Here is a 17,500-nt window from a genome sequence, read left to right as displayed (position 1 = left end):
GAAGGACAAAGTTCACCTCGGCAGTGTTTGACCTCATATGTAAATGGTATGGCGCATCGTTTGCGAATGCCTGAAATTGACGCACTGCGAATACAAAAGACGCCATGGCAATGTGACAAGAATCAGTATCATTTTGATGGTGTATGCTGCTTTCTCACTCAGTAATAATAATAATTGTTATCATGTGATGAAAACTCACTGCTTATTTTGCTGGGTATGATGAAAAGTGTCAGTTGTTCACAGTCAGCAGACTTATGTGATACTTATTTACTGGTCATGCTTCAAGAATCCTGCGAAGAATTCTTGCTGTTCCAAGCAATGCTGATCTTTGTAGGTGTTCTGCCTTCATATTTGCACCAATCTTTTTCAGACATGTTGGTAGTTGAGAGTTGATACGTCCAAGTGCACCAGTTACTATTGGTATCATGTCTACTCTCTTCATTGACCACAACCTTCGTATTTCCCACTTCAAATCGTCATAGTTGTTTATTTTTTCTTCTTTCACATTGATCCTGTTGTCATCGGGGCATGCCATGGCGATTATCATCCATGTTCTTTTCTATTCACCACAACAATGTCCGATTTCCGATGTCTGGTCGGGTTATCGCACTGGATCATTGCATCCCACAGGATTTTGCAATTCTCATTCTCAGTGACTCCTTCTGGGGTTCGTTCAAACCACGTCTTTGCTCTTTGTAGGCCGTGATTTTCACAGAGCCCAGAATGGATCATTCTTGTCACATTGTCATGGCGTCTTTTGTATTCGCTGTGTGTCAATTTCAGGCATTCGCAAACGATGCGCCATACCGTTTCACCCCTCTCGCATACCGAAGCGATGTTATCGCCCACGTATTAACTGTTTGGATTTTATTCCTTCCAGTCAGTTTTGAGTGCAGTCTTCGGAAATATTCCGCCCTCAGTTTCTCCTTCATTTCCTTCTCCATTATCTCGATGAACTCTAGTACACCAAGGTGTTTGTAGCTTTCTGTTTCAATTTGTTTAATCAAGTCTCTATTCAGTATTTCTATCCCTGCTAGGGACTGTACCTTGCCTCTTTTGAGGTAGATTATTCCGCACTTCTTGAGTTCAAATTCCATTCTAACATCAGAACTAAAACAGTGGACTGTGTTCTCCATGGAACTCGCTTGTGTCACATCTTTGCCATACAGTTTCAAATCATCCATAAAGAGGAGGTGGTTGATTGTTTGGGACTTTTCCTTTAGTTAGTACCCCAGGTTCATTTTCCTAATTACCAAGTTAAGGGGTGTCATGCAGAGAATAAAAATCAACGGAGATAGGCTATCACCCTGGAAAATTCCTCTCTCGATACCCAGGGTGCCCAAGCTTTTTCCGTGAGATGTCAGTTCAGTTTTCCATCCTACCATACTTCTTTTCAGGAAACACGTTACATTCGTCGCAGTTCCAAACAGATCTAAGCACTCGATGATCCACAAATGTCGAGTCATATCATAAGCTTTGCGAAAGTCAATCCAGGCCATTCTCAAATGTGTTCTTCGTTTACAATCTTGCATTTCTATCAATAGTTGATCTTTGATGCCTCTACATCTCCATCTACAGACTTTTGGTTACGTCGGTAATATATCGTTTTCATCAAAAAATTTATACAGCTCTTCTGCAAATTCCTCCTGACAGTAACTTCCACATTAATGGGAGGCAGGGAATTGGTTTGTAATTGTCAACAGCATTTCCCTTTGATCCATCCTTCAGACACAACACCGTTCGTCCTTTTGTCAACCAGCCCGGGATTTCTTCTTTTCCATTGATCAATGATTTAAATTACTCTGCGATCAATTTATGGCAACTACTGAACTTTTTTTTTATCCCAAATCCCTGTACTCCATCAGGTCCTGCTGCTTTTCAGTTATTCATCTTTTTACTCATGTTTCTGATACTGTCTTCTGTGAAGTGCATAGCCTCTTGCTGAAGATAAGAATCTGCTTGCTTCAGGCTTTAGAGTCATTCAGCTGTAATATTATGTTCTTGCTTACTCTGTATCTTGCCCCAGAAAGTCGACTTCCGTCAGCATCAGGGACTAATCTTTCACGTTTTTTATCATCATTAATCTCTTGGTTATAATTATTATTATTATTATTATTATTATTATTATTATTATTATTATTATTATTATTTTCAACATCATCATAAAAGTAAAAAGTAAAAGCTGCTTTTGTTCTCTATGTTGTAATTGCTGTCCAGTACAAATTCTTTTCAAAAAGGATAAAATAAGAAGCAATTGGTATTTTTCATAATTGCATTTACTAAACTATCAATATTGCTGATTTTTATACTAAATACTAACAATATCTCTTGTTATATAACTAATGAGAGAATAACCATAGGGAATTATTCTTGGGGATTATAGAAACATTCTTAGAAATTTCTTTCTTGAAAACCTCATGTAGATACAACGCCTACGCACACACACGTGTGTGTGCATGTACATGTGTGTATGTTTGTATGCGTCTATGTGTGAGTTTGTGTGTGTGGCTGTATGCGTGTTGTTCGTGTGCACGCATGTTAGATCCAGCTGGCACTACGAGACATTCCCTTAATCAGCTGTCATTAGATCACAACAATTCTTGCATCTTCTGATTGCATAGTACCTTCCAATGGTGTTCAACAGCTTTAATACTAACAGAGTAAGTCCTGTGGAGCGCTTTTCCCTTCGTTATCCACCACAGCAAACTATGTACAGCTGCAACCACACCATTTATATAGCAAATATCTTCTTTTTTTTTTTACTTTTACTGAAGATTTACTCTTCACTGTCCGCCTTGGTTTATCTATCACATGCCTCTGCCATATCCATGATAAAGCATTTTCTGCTTGTCTTTCCAATTCGTAAATCAGTACTTTTGTATACTTCTTAAATTAAAAGCTAACCAGGTATTATGAATCTAGCTACAAATCTATATATCCCACATCTACTTGAAGTACACTACATTCACATTTTCGTGCTTCACGCAATTCTCTAAGTCCTTCATATGTATTTAAGTCCTTTCTTTCTGTGTCTGTTCTACCGATGTTTCATTCCCAGTGTACTGTCACTTCAAGAATCAGGACGATTTTATCAAACCGGGCCATGCGTTCAGTTCAAGGCGCTGCTTTGATTTTATAGATTAGTTGGGGAACAAGAGTACTTCCTTTTCGTCCATGTTCCGAATGCAACGAGTCTTCGCTGCTGTCAGTGCATTGACGTGGCTACATTACTATTCTCCTATTCTCTTACGTCATCAAGGATATTCGAGACTTGGTGATGCTTCCAGATATAATCTGTAAATATATATACATATATATATATATATATATATATATATATATATATATATATATATATATATATATTGATTCTATACACACATATATATATGCGTGTGTGTGTGTGCATATGTGTATATGTGTGTACGTGTGTGTGTATAATATTATATTATTATATCATATTACACTATATTGCATATTACATTTTATATATATATATATATATATAAAATTTGTACAAATATATGTGCGTGTATACATGCATATATATATATATATATATATATATATATATATATATATATATATATATATATATATATAAGTATCTGTAATATACATAATACACATGTGAATACATATATACTACACATGCAGATAGATAGACAGACAGACACACACACACACACACACACACACACACACACATACACACATACCCACACACATATATATATATATAGTTAACATGCCAAAGAATTGATAGTCTACTCTGAATTTTACTCCGAGCTGTTCACGAATGCGAACAAATTTAATTGTTTATAGTTAATATTATAAACGTAGATTGACGTTGAAGAGTGGCAAATTGGTCGGGAAAATTAATTTAAATATGTAGGGAATATATTATAGATTTATTGTTAAGTTGTATGTCAGTATGAATAGGTTGGGACTGTACTTGGTACTATTTATTTAGCTTGTATGTGTGAACGTATTTATTAATGTATGTACATATGTATACATAGTTATCTTATATATAATTATTTGACTGTTCCTCTGTCACAATACTACGTACTTTCTAAGTTTTGTTGTTTTCTAGTGCATTTTACATTTATGTGTGCATATATATATATATATATATATATATATATATATATATATATATATATATATATACAGCGTGTGTGTGAGAGAGAGAGAATAAAAGGAAGAGGGAGTAAAGTCATGCAGTAATCGGTATGTCACGTGAGTGAGTAGTCTGTGACAATGAAATTCCCACCACTTTCATAGTTTTCTCGTTTATAATGGAAGGTACACAGAATATATTGTGTAGACTGGAAAAGGCGCCTGAATGCATACTCCGCTAAAATGACAAGATGAAATTTCATCTTGGTCACACTGCCGTATGTCTTCGGCATCTTTTGAACCCTGGGTGCGAAAAGAGGTCATACCAGAGAGAAAGCACTCACCCACTATATGTATGTATATAATATATATATATATATATATATATATATATATATATATATATATATATATATATATATATATATATATATATATAAAAATTGTAAATCCAAAACAAAAAAATAACAACAAAACTACAAAGGATTCCGCGGTACACGTGTTTCAAGCTCTACATGTGTATAATATAATATAATATAATATATTATAACATAATATAATATGTGTATAATCTACAATGTAAAGCTATCCTCAGCCGCAAAATTATCTCTCTCCCAGGAAATTATACCATCTCGACGTTGAAGTAGGAAGAAATGTGTGATGTAAGAGGTGAAGATCCTTTCGGTATTCTGTATAGTACTATACAGAAAACCTTCCATACCTTGCGACGATATATATATATATATATATATATATATATATATATATATATATATATATATATATATGTACGTATGTATATATATATATATATATATACGTATGTATATATATATACATATATATGTATGTATGTATGTATGTATGACAAAAGAGTGTGCGATTTAGGTAAGATTTGGCTTCTTTTCTAGCAAGTTAGTTACCATATAGAGAAAACCTTTGTCAGTGGTTTTTAAACTCTTAAGTAGTTTGATATAATATCGGACATTTTCATAATTCATCATTTATCTGAAAGTAGACGAAATATATACATATATGAAATTCATGTATATCATAAAATCCAGTTTGGTCTATAAGTTTTAGTCGTGGATCAATATAATCAGGAATCAAGTTTTTAAACGATATTCCGTTCCTATTTCAAGTAGGTCAAAGACCAAATAGACTGCCTATCTCATATATATATATAAATACACACACACACACACACACACACACACACACACAGACAATATATTGGGAGAGAGAGAGAAAAGAGAGAAAGAGAGAAAGAGAGAGAGAAAGAGAGAGAGAAAGAGTGAGAAAGAGAGAGAGAGAAAGAGAAAGAGAAAGAGAGAGATGCATAATATATATATGTGTGTATGTATGTATGTATGTATGTATGTATGTATGTATGTATGTGTGTATGTATCTACCTATCTGTCTATCTATCTATCTATCTATCTATCTATCTATCTATTTATCTATTTGTGTAAAGTGTATTCGAACATGGTAAGAATTTTCACTGCAGTGATAGTCCCAGAAGAAAATTCTCCATCTAGACATATATAAAAAAACACATTTTGGGGACTGCGAGTGACGACGTATTCATCTACGAAAACCAAATATGTCCGAATAAGAACGAACTTATTCTAAAGCTTGGTCAAGCTGCAATCAGATAATATCGCACGAAGCTGTATTCCAGAAAAATGTACCTCAACTTCTATTTCTGAAATATTTAAGATATCACTTGAAGATATTATACAATTAGGTGCTCGTGAACGCAATATAAGAAAGTTCTGCACATGTAATTAAAGGACTTCTCCAATTCTCTTCATGTTCTCTTTGTGAAATTATAGGATGTCACATGCGTCACTTCTGGTCACTTTCATTTTTTTTTTAAACCTAAACTTCATATTAACCTCGTAAATAATATCTCTGATTACAAAGATTAATTTAAACTGACTTAATTGCCGTTTTATAGCATATTTTACAAACAATAAAACACCACACTTTAGAATTTAGAATAGTTAGCCGAAGACAGAAGTGGAAGTGAAAGTATCACGTGATTTTAAGAGCAGCCGATATACTGTTATAGCATGTAAAATTTATCCATTGCTGAATACTGAACAAGAAAAGTAACAAAAACAATACTAGTAAACATTCTATCCTGTTTTTTACATTTTTTTTTTTTTTCAGTTAAAAAGAATTACTGTTCTATTAACAATTAAAAAATTTTTCTAAAAGACATTAATAGCTTAAATACCATTTCTAAACAAGAACATCATATTTTCAATGCTTAGATCATATTATTGAGTGAAACGAACGTCACAAGTGTTTGTGTAAAGTTTTTTCAGTTGTTTTATAGAACTACAAAATAAAAGAAACTAAGCAAGGAAAGCAATGGAGATTAGCACGAGAAAGAAAAGAAGGCAAATAAAACAGCTAATTTAATAAAAGTTTAAACTACCATATTTCTTAATATTACTAATAATGGCAAAAGTATACTTCCAAAATTACTAGTCATATGACCAGTAACACTAGGGTATACACACACACACGCACGCACACACACACACACACACACACCCACATATATATATATATATATATATATATATATATATATATATATATATATATATATATATATATATATGAAGATGTGTATGTGCGTATGTATGTACATACGTATTTATGACGCTTGTACACTAGCTATCGTCGTCATTCATATAACATAATTTTTCAAGCAGGTTTACTGTACTTAAAATATATGTTCCGCTGATGAAAACTTAAGTTAATCAACTTAACTCATCTTCTGAGCCAGCTTGCATTATTTTAAACTTCCATCATTTTCAATTAACACTAAATTACATTCATCTTAAATGTTGTAACGTAGGTGATATTTAAAAAAGAGAAATTTCTTCGGTGCTACAAATATCGTTATTCTTTACTCGCCCCACAATAAAAAGCAGAAAAATACTTTAATTTTCTGAAAACAGTGAACGGCATCTCTAAACCTATTTTCCTATCATGTATATATATATATATATATATATATATATATATATATATATATATATATATATATATAAACATATATATGTATATATATAGATATTTCTCTTATCCACAATACTTTTTTTTATTCTCACTCTGTTTATTTTCTCTTGTTCCTTTCTGTTGAAGAGCGTAGGCTCGAAATGTAACAGACTTTCTCACTTTCCCGAACGTCGAACTAATACACTTGCTTGTTGTTCATACACCTGTCTTCGTCTTTTAATTTTCTGTAAGTTTCAACTACTTATATATATATATGTGTGTGTGTATATATATATATATATATATATATATATATATATATATATATATATATATATATATTAAATTCAAATTACGACAAACGTAAATAAACAAACGAAGTTTGCTTTTTTAGAAGCGTTGAGATGTCTATAGAAAGTTAAAGAACACCTACACTTTTCTCTGCAAAATAGTGGTAGTTTATCCTGTTCAGGCTATATTATTAGCATTATTCTACGATTTAAAATCACTTCTTTAACTTTATATATACCAGTGAACAGGTCGCGGTCTCAAAGCGACGAAAATATTTTGACAAATTAAATTTAAATGTTGAAGTGAATCTAACGGATTTTGTGTGTTATTTTAAATGGCTTATAAACACCTTCCACGCTGCAATTGTTTTCGTTCCAGCACACGATCTCAGATCAGGTTACTTGTTATGCAAGTGCATCTCCGTAATATATATATATATATATGTGTGTGTGTGTGTGTGTGTGTGTGTGTGTGTGTGTGTGTGTGTGTGTGTATGTATGTATGTATGTATGTATGTATGTATGTATGTATGTATGTATATGTATATCAGTAGTTGAAATTTTTTAATATATATGTGCGTGTGTAGGCATGTTGATGCAAACAGGAAAAATAGAACTAAAAATATGAGTATATGTATATTTTTATTATGTATGAGCATATATATATATTGATGCAGTCAGTCTCTTGCTACTCTGAGTTTCGTCTGTGAGTACACATGGTCTTCAGCAAAGTTACGACTGACTCGACCAAAATAAAACTAAAAGTATTTCTTATCTCAGCGAAACCAATGGTCATCCTCTGACTGGCCATAGCAATCAGCCTGATATATATTTTTTACTTGTTTCAGTCAGTTTGACTGTGGCCACACTGGGGCAGCGCCTTCAAAGGTTTCAATCAAACAAATCGACCGCAGGTCTAATATTTTAAAAGCCTAGTACTTATTCTGTCCATCTCTTTTGTCGAATTGTTAAGTTACCGGGACGTAAACACACCAACACCGGTTGTCAAGCAGCGGTGAGTGGACAAAAGACAGACACAAAGACGCAAACACATAGATATACACACACACACACACACACACACATGATGATGATAAGACAGGCTTCTTTCAGTTTCCGTCTACCAAATCCACTCACAGGGCTCTGGTCGGTCCGAAGCTATACTAGAAGTCACTTGCCCAAAGAATCATGCAGTAGGACTGAACTTAGAACTATGTGGTTGAGAAGCAAGATTTTTACCACACAGCCAAGACTGCATATGTTATATATATAACATTAGACACCAAATTTAATTTCACTGCACTTGTCCTGAGATCAGCATATCATTTGATCATGCTAAAGATCATCACAAATAGCATGTTGAGTATGGGTTATTTGTTTTGTTTTTTTTTTCTTTTTTTCCTTTTTGCATGACAGGAAATAATTATGGTCTAAGTTAAAAACCAACACTTAATAAGTAACAAGAGTTATTTCCCTTCCATATAAGCTAACTGTCTATTGTCTCCCGTATTTCCGTTAAAATCTTAACTGATTTTCTGGGATGTTATCAGTTGACAAAAAGAAATGTTAATGCCACTTCAAAATTGAGACATAAAATCAAACACAAACATACACACACACACACAGATATGAGTGCACACACATATATGCGTGTGTCGAGGGAGGGGGCGTATATATATAATAATAATAATAATAATAATCCATTCTACTTTAGGCACAAGGCCTGGAATTTGAGGGTTGGAGACAGTCGATCACATCGACCCCAATACTTGACTGGTAGTCAATTTATCGACCCTGAAAGGATGAAAGGCAAAGTTGATCTCGGAGGAATTTGAACTCGGAATATATCGACGGACGAAATACCGCTAAGCATTTTGTCCAGCGTCCTAACGATTCTGTCAGTTCGCAAACCTTGGATGGAATTCATAAATATTTAATGCTTCGCTACGTCCGTTTCTACAAATTACATGTCTCTTAACATCAGAATCCGTATTCTTGGAATAATTACAGTGCAGTCCGTAGTATCCGCATTAATGCTATATCGGTTGAAGAAATCAATCCGTGAAGATGATCAACCCGATGCCCACGGACGCTACGGACTACACAGTAATCATCCCAGGAATATGGACTGTGATCTTAAGAGATATGTGATTTGTGGAAACGCACATAGCGATGCATTAAATATCTATAAATTCCATCCAATGATTATTGCTAATATTATTAAATTTATCGGTTCAGCCCGACGCAACCCCGAAAAACTGGTTCACCAGTCAGTATCATTAGACTGAGGCCGGCATAATAGAATAGGAGTTTTATTTGCATATTCAAAACGTTTCCCATAAATTTAAATGATATATATATGTGCGTGTGTAGGCATGTTGATGCAAACAGGAAAAATAGAACTAAAAATATGAGTATATGTATATTTTTATTATGTATGAGCATATATATATATTGATGCAGTCAGTCTCTTGCTACTCTGAGTTTCGTCTGTGAGTACACATGGTCTTCAGCAAAGTTACGACTGACTCGACCAAAATAAAACTAAAAGTATTTCTTATCTCAGCGAAACCAATGGTCATCCTCTGACTGGCCATAGCAATCAGCCTGATATATATTTTTTACTTGTTTCAGTCAGTTTGACTGTGGCCACATATATGTGTGTGTGTGTGTGTGTGTGTGTGTGTGTGTGTGTGTGTGTGTGTGTGTGTGTGTGTGTGTGTGTATGTGTGTCTGTGCGTTACATAGAAGAGTTGCTGCCAGATAAGATCACACATATATATAAATTCCATCCAATGATTATTGCTAATATTATTAAATTTATCGGTTCAGCCCGACGCAACCCCGAAAAACTGGTTCACCAGTCAGTATCATTAGACTGAGGCCGGCATAATAGAATAGGAGTTTTATTTGCATATTCAAAACGTTTCCCATAAATTTAAATGATATATATGTATATATATATATATATATATATATATATATATATATATATATAATTTGATAAGTGCCAACGGATGAAACTATCGGCCTTTGAGTCACTTTGATGCTTCTGCTGAATATTAATAAAAAATATATATACACATATACATATATATATACATATATTTTGAGTTTTATATTTCTTTTTTGCATCACCATACCTGTATATAAACATGCATGTATACATATAAAAGGATGTATGTATATATTAGAGTATATGTGCGTGAGTGTATGCGGTGAGAGTCTGTATATATATATATATATATATATATATATATATTGACACAATAAAACTTAAATGTATCACCCTTTTCTGAGGTTCTTGAGCGTCTTTTCGTAAAGAGTACTTTTTATTGAACTTACTCTCGTGTTAATGTACTCAATATAGATATCTTGGGCATTTATGAAGTAGCTACTTTATCTGAATACCACTTCCAGCACAAAAACTCGGAGTATGCAACTAAGTTGCGTTGGATCTCTTCGCATATAATATACTGAATAGATTCATGTTTGTTTGTACTGCAAGTGTTCTTTAACAGTTAGTGACTGGAGATCAGACAGCACTCATAGCTTTTGCAGAATCTTCCAGATGGTAGCATTGATGCGATTGGTATCAAACTTAAACATAAATCAAAGCTTGCAAGGAAAAATTTAGGGCACGGAAGAAAGAACTTTTAGATTGTTGGATTTTATAAGGAGAAAATATCGTTTGTAGCTAGTATCTGTTTGGTGAGGTGACAGAGAGAGAGAGGCTGAAACACAGAGAGGCTGAAACGGAGAGAAGCAGAAACAGAGAGGAGTGCGTGTGTGTCCGTGTATGCAACATAATGAAAACTGCCATAACTGGCAAGATTTCTCAAAACTCAATAAACTCAATATCATATCAAAAACTAAAAATTCGTGCCTGTTTAAAAAGTCATTAATCTGGGACAAAAGAAAGGTTGCTTGTTTTCTTCTTTTTAGTAACCCCCCGCTGTTCGATGCAGAACGTAACTCAAAAACTATATATTAGTATAAATATATTGATTAACGGATTATTTACGAACTGCATGTATATATATGTATGCGTGTGTGTGTGTGTTTGCATGAGAGAGAGTGAGAAAGAGGAAAAGAAAGAGGAAATGAGAAAGAGAGATAGAGACAGGGCATATATTTGTATATATATATATGTACAACTAAATCATATGTATGTGAACATCAGGCATATATATATATGTATGCGTGTGTGTGTGCATGTGTGTGTGTTTGCATGAGAGAGAGAGAGAAAGAGGAAAAGAGAGAGATAGAGAGAGGGCATATATTTGTATATATGTATATACAACTAAATCATATGCATGTGAACATCAGGCATATGTGTGTGTGTGTGTGTGTGTGTGTGTGTGTGTGTGTGTGTGTGTGTGTGTGTGTGTGTGTGTGTGTGTGTGTGTGTCTGTGTGTCTGTGCGTTACATAGAATAGTTGCTGCCAGATAAGATCACACTTATTCCCTTTATATCATCTATCAGAAGTTAATTCTTACCGTCTATTCTTACGCCGCAGCCACAAATAATCTATAGTTTATATAAATATTTATTAACCACAATTGGTGAAAAATATCTCGCTATAGCAAACTGCTACTCCTTGTGGAAGACGTATGTTTCTCATTCTATATATATATATATATATATATATATATATATATAGAATGAGAAACATACGTCTTCCACAGGGAGTAACAATTTATGTATATATGTATGTATGTATGTATGTATGTATATGTATTTATGTATGTATGTATGTATGTATGTATATGTATGTATATGTATTTCTAAATGTGTGTGTGTGTGTGTGTGTGTGTGTGTGTGTGTGTGTGTGTGTGTGTGTGTGTGTGTGTGTGTGTGTGTGTGTGTGTGTGTGTGTGTGTGTGTGTATGTGTGTGTGTGTGTGTGTGTGTGTGTGTGTGTGTGTGTGTGTGTGTGTGTGTGTGTGTGTGTGTCACGATACATTTTGTCTGGGCATTCATATGAGTAAACAGTGACTTGATGAGCTTTGTTTCAGAATGTCAGACAGTAAAGCAATTGGATTTATGCGGTTGAGGATCAGAGAATGAAATGATGTGACGCTAAGTCTCAAGCTGAAGCCCTGTGCTAGTCTAATTACAGCTGAAAGTACATTTCACTAATCTTTAATTATTTCAATAATGATTGGCTATCTTATTGAACCAAGTAGCTTATGCTCCTGAAAAACCAGCGTCATTTCCGTTCATATCTATGGTTAGCTCACTAGTGTCGAAGTATTTTCTTTTTTTTTTTTTCTCTCGTTTTTAATGTTAAATTATTTGCATTTGTACCTGAGTTAAATACAAAATAAGGACAGAAAAAATGGGCAGGAAAATAAGAAAATTAAATGAAATGTCACAAAGAGGAAAGAGAAATTTTATAACCAAAAAGAGGAATAACAGACCATTCGGAATACAACCAACACATCCTGCACCTTAACTGTGGGTTGTATATGCATTAGACATGTCCCGATAAAATTCTGACTGTCAACTGACGTTCTGACATTGACTATGCAACAAATAGATATTTCAAGGAAGGTCTAGTGTCAAACCCTTACTTCTAGGGTATAGTTATGGAAAGGCCGAATGAATTCTTTGATACCAAACGGGCAGCAAAGTGCTCTAAAGAAAAAGACAGAATGGCCAAATTTGTCGGCACTGAAGTCATTAAAGGAACTCAATTTAAAATTGCCCTCACCTGAAGGGGATGCTAAAAAGGGGTATGTTTTCTTTTATTGCATCGATTGTTGCAGAATAATTACAAAAATCATATTTCATATTTTTTCAATCACGATTTGGAAACTAAGTTTTGTTTATTGTTATAGAACTTTTATGAGATTGATCCATCATCATTCCTTACAAAGCTACAATCCTCATGTTTTACAGTTCCTACAGTCACTGATTCTATCGTAAATTAAACATTCCAGTAATTTAACTCTTTACCACCTTCTAATAAAACTATACAGTACAAAGTGCTTAGCAAATATTCAGTAGAGTATTTCTAAGCGAAGTGTTTCTTTCCGAAGCCTTTTATGTGTAATATCTAAAGATTCACTTCTTAATACACGGCAATAGCCTAAGAATGAATATACTTGCTTCTTATAAATTCTGGAAACTTTCGATTAAAAAATACAGTCTAATGATCTAAAAACTATTAATGAGTTTTTCTGTAATATCTCCCGGAATAAAACTAACATAGTCTGTATATAATATTTGTTTCTACAAATGCAATCTATATAAATATTGCCTAAACACTTTGTACCGTTTATATTTGCAAAAAATGGTATGCAAATAGATAGATAGATATACACACAGAAAAGCGTATACGCATGCACATACATACATACGTACATACATACATATATATATATATATATATATATATATATATATATATATATATATATATATATTGGTAATGTCCAGTAAACTTTAATTAAAGCAGTTCAATTAGGTGCAATTTAAGTACTTTAGAGTATATTATCATTTTCCTATTAACTAATCTTCAAAAATATAATTTTCCAAAATGCTTTTGCAAATTACCCATTAGTAAATAAAACATATATTAGTGTCAGTGTCAATGTTAGCTTTAATGCCTGTCACATGATCTACTTAGCAGAGAGAGAGAGAGAGAGAGAGAGAGAGAGAGAGAGAGAGAGAGAGAGAGAGAGAGAGAGAGAGAGAGAGAGAGAGAGAGAAAGAACTGAAACATTTCTAAACACAAAACAAATCAAAACTTTGGAGACCTATAAAGTTCAATTTATTGTTTTATTATATCTAACATAGGACTGAATACATCGTTTTCATAAAAACTTATTTTGTGCTTTCCTATGTTCATTTCATTCATTTATCTGTGATTAATCAATACAGCCATTATGTGTAAACAAGTAAAAATACAAAACAACTAATCTTTCATATGAGAGAAAACAGATTTCGTTAAACCATCTGAGAAATTGAATTAATCTGTTGATGGGCGTCAACTTTAAGCCAGAGAGACAGATTGAGAGAGAGAGAGAGAGGAAGGAGCAGAAAGAGAGAGAAAAACAAAGAGAAACAGAGAGAATGAGTGGTGAAATGCACTTTGCCATAATGTTTGCGCTTAGCGCCATTTTAATAAACCCTTGATTTGACGTTATCAAAATTGTACTTTGACGCCATTTTAGGTGAACATCAGTATAGAAATTAACGATATCCAACAGCAAGTAAATAAATAAAACATTTTGAGTATGACGCGTTCAACACGATTATAAAAATCACATTCTACGTATTAAATAAATAGTATTATTTTAATATTTACTTTAACTAATGCTACATAAGAGTAGCCTTCAGTGAATATACATCATTGTATTCCTGATTTTATTAAATGTCAGTGGAGCAAATAATAGAAAAAGTATGCTTCGAGAAGATAAACTGACTAAATAGCGACACTACAATACCACAATTGGCAATGACGACAGTTAATGACTTGTGTCTGTCAATCGTATACTTACTTCCTCATCCCTGTATTCATTTCTCCTATTGAAACAAAGAAACTAAATTGTATATAAGTAAATACTTATGAATGAATGCGCGCACACATACACACACTTCTATATATATGTACATATAAATATATATATATTCCCGAGCGTCAAACTAATACATCCTTTTGTTGTTTACACCACTTGTCCTCGTCTGTTGTTTTTTTTCGTACATTCTCCCATATATATATATATATATATATATATATATATATATATATATATATATATATCAATTAAAAAAAGAATAAATAATTTTAAAATTTTTTTAAAAACTATTTAAAATTTCTACAAATGAAAAATATGAAATTTCCAAATTATAGGACGGATTACTTTTACAAACTCTTAAAGGACAGTATACATTTTAATATTTCTAATATTCTTAATATTTTTTAATATTTTAATTAATATCATCTTATATATACCATTCGTTTTTAACACGTATTCATCTCTGAAGAGCGGAATTATTGCCAGTATGCTTATCTATATCGATTACATTGTGGAGGAAATAATATCCGTGAAACGATCGTCAGATGCTTTTTAATTTTTAGACTTTCATAATATTTATACTCAATTACGCATACATCTTTATATACATTTATATATGCATGTATATAAATGTATATTTGGAGACTGAGATGCAAAATATCTTTCACAATGTCAGAGAATGAGACAATCAGTTTTAGAGTGGTTTTAGTAAGACTTGTGTAACTTTTTTGTATGCAAGTCAAACCTTAACTCCATGAGCCAATGCTTTAGAAAGACACATGCTCTTCAGAGGGTAGATAAAAGCGTAAATGAAATAACATAGAAAGAAGTTTTGAATTTTCATACCGGCACGTTTTCTTCCGCTGGCAGTGTTGTTGATGATACCGTAACTCACTTTAAGTCTATTTCTATTAAATATCTTATTATATCTATGGTCAACATGGAAATGTTTATATATAAGGTTTAGGAAAATCTCGATATCATTGAAACGAACATTTGAATTAGGTTTATACCATAAAATATTTCATTTCCTATTTTCGCAACATCTATCTTTTTTAATGTTCGTACATATAGTGTATTCTAGCTTGGAAACCACTATTTTTAATGCCTTTGTAAGCAGCATGGTTAAATGATTTTCCATCAAAGAATAAGCTGGATATGCGTTCACTAATATTATTCATTAAGTTTTTAGCCATAAGTGCAGGATGGTTTTAATGTCTCGTTAGAGTTAGTATGCAAGCGATATTTCCCAGTATCTAAATCTAAAATTATATTTAAGAAATTAACTCTTCCTAAATTCATATCTACTGGGATCTTTAAATCTTTTTGATTATGCAAATGAACTTCTTTCTTTGCTTGACCATTCGTAACTCAAAAACTATCGGTTCATCATCACGGTAAATAGGAAAACAGAATTCTTTCAGAAGAGGTACAATCCTCTCAATTCATAATAATCATCCCCATCGTAAAATTGCATGTGCCAAACAATGGTTGGCCAATACAATTAGCCCAAAACAATTAGTGTAAAATAACAGAGCTTTCCTTGCTTGGATAATATTAATAATGTCAGACTTGAGATATTCTAAAATCTAAATTTGTTCAAGAAAAATGTTTTTATTATAGTCGAATATAACTTTATTACATCGAACTGTATAAATTTATAAATGAGATTATTCTCCAAGTTGTTGAATATAATTCCATAACTAGAAAACTGAGCTGTTTAGTGTTAAAAATAACGACTCTCACGTTTTTTCCTGGATTCACAGGGAGCTACGATGCAGAGCTACAGTGTAACACGGCGAGATGTATATAATGAACTGCACTATATGGAAAGCTACACAGCCTGGGAATTTATATGACATAGGGAGCTACACTATGATATGGGACTCAATAAGACGTTCGGAAGTATAGTATGATAGATGTAGCTACAGCATGATAAAGGGAAGAAGAGTGTACCCACGAGGAAGTATAGTTCACATAATAAGCCCAAGTACTACAATTTCTATTAGGATACCACATGCAGTGAAATTCTTCTGTGGTATTCCAAAGAGAAAATCTTTACCAAGCTTTAACTGTACATCATTTGCAGGAAAGGGTATGATGGATTGAGTTCGTGGGGAGAAGGCGACTGATTTACTTTACTTGAGTAAATAATGCCAGATTCTGGCAGCGTGTCGTTTTTACACTCACCAACTGATCATAATGTCAAATGTCACTCATAATCTTATATTACTGCTTTCTTGAAAAACATACGGTCTTATCTTTTAAAAAGAATTATAAAGCCGATATATATTACTGAAGCTTTAGTATTTAAAAGTTCATTGATTTTAGGACTGTTCGAATAAGGTTGGAAAGGAAAACTCGTGCTGTTGATGTTTTCTCTCTAATGGATGGCATATCTATTTTAGAGAATTCAAGAAAATTGCAATGTTTTATAGAGTTGTATCAATGAAAGAAATCAATTATTTCTCTTCTTGATATCACAGTGTATTTTTAAGTTCTTGCTTTAGTAATTATATTTGCACAGTCATGGTTTCTTGTTAG

General features: G+C 32.9%; 1 protein-coding gene across 16 annotated transcripts in view; it reads left to right on the top strand.

The window, feature by feature from the left end:
- Positions 1-17,500, top strand: part of LOC106867486 (innexin unc-9) — a 956,248-nt gene that overhangs the window by 928,875 nt on the left and 9,873 nt on the right. The window contains exon 1 of one of the 16 annotated variants that reach the window (XM_014912371.3): positions 12,211-13,168. The exons of the other annotated variants lie outside the window; for them this stretch is intronic. Within the exon in view, the coding sequence (XP_014767857.1) occupies positions 13,035-13,168 (134 nt within the window). The 5' untranslated portion in view covers positions 12,211-13,034. Of the gene's footprint in view, positions 1-12,210; positions 13,169-17,500 lie in introns of those variants that run through there. 16 annotated transcript variants of the gene reach the window in all.

The sequence above is a fragment of the Octopus bimaculoides genome, chromosome 2 (genome assembly GCF_046866305.1).
Source record: "Octopus bimaculoides isolate indiv1 chromosome 2, ASM4686630v1, whole genome shotgun sequence".
In the NCBI taxonomy this organism is placed as follows: Eukaryota; Metazoa; Mollusca; class Cephalopoda; order Octopoda; family Octopodidae; genus Octopus; species Octopus bimaculoides.
Note: the sequence above shows the minus strand (reverse complement) of the source record. Positions and strands in the feature narration are given on the sequence as shown.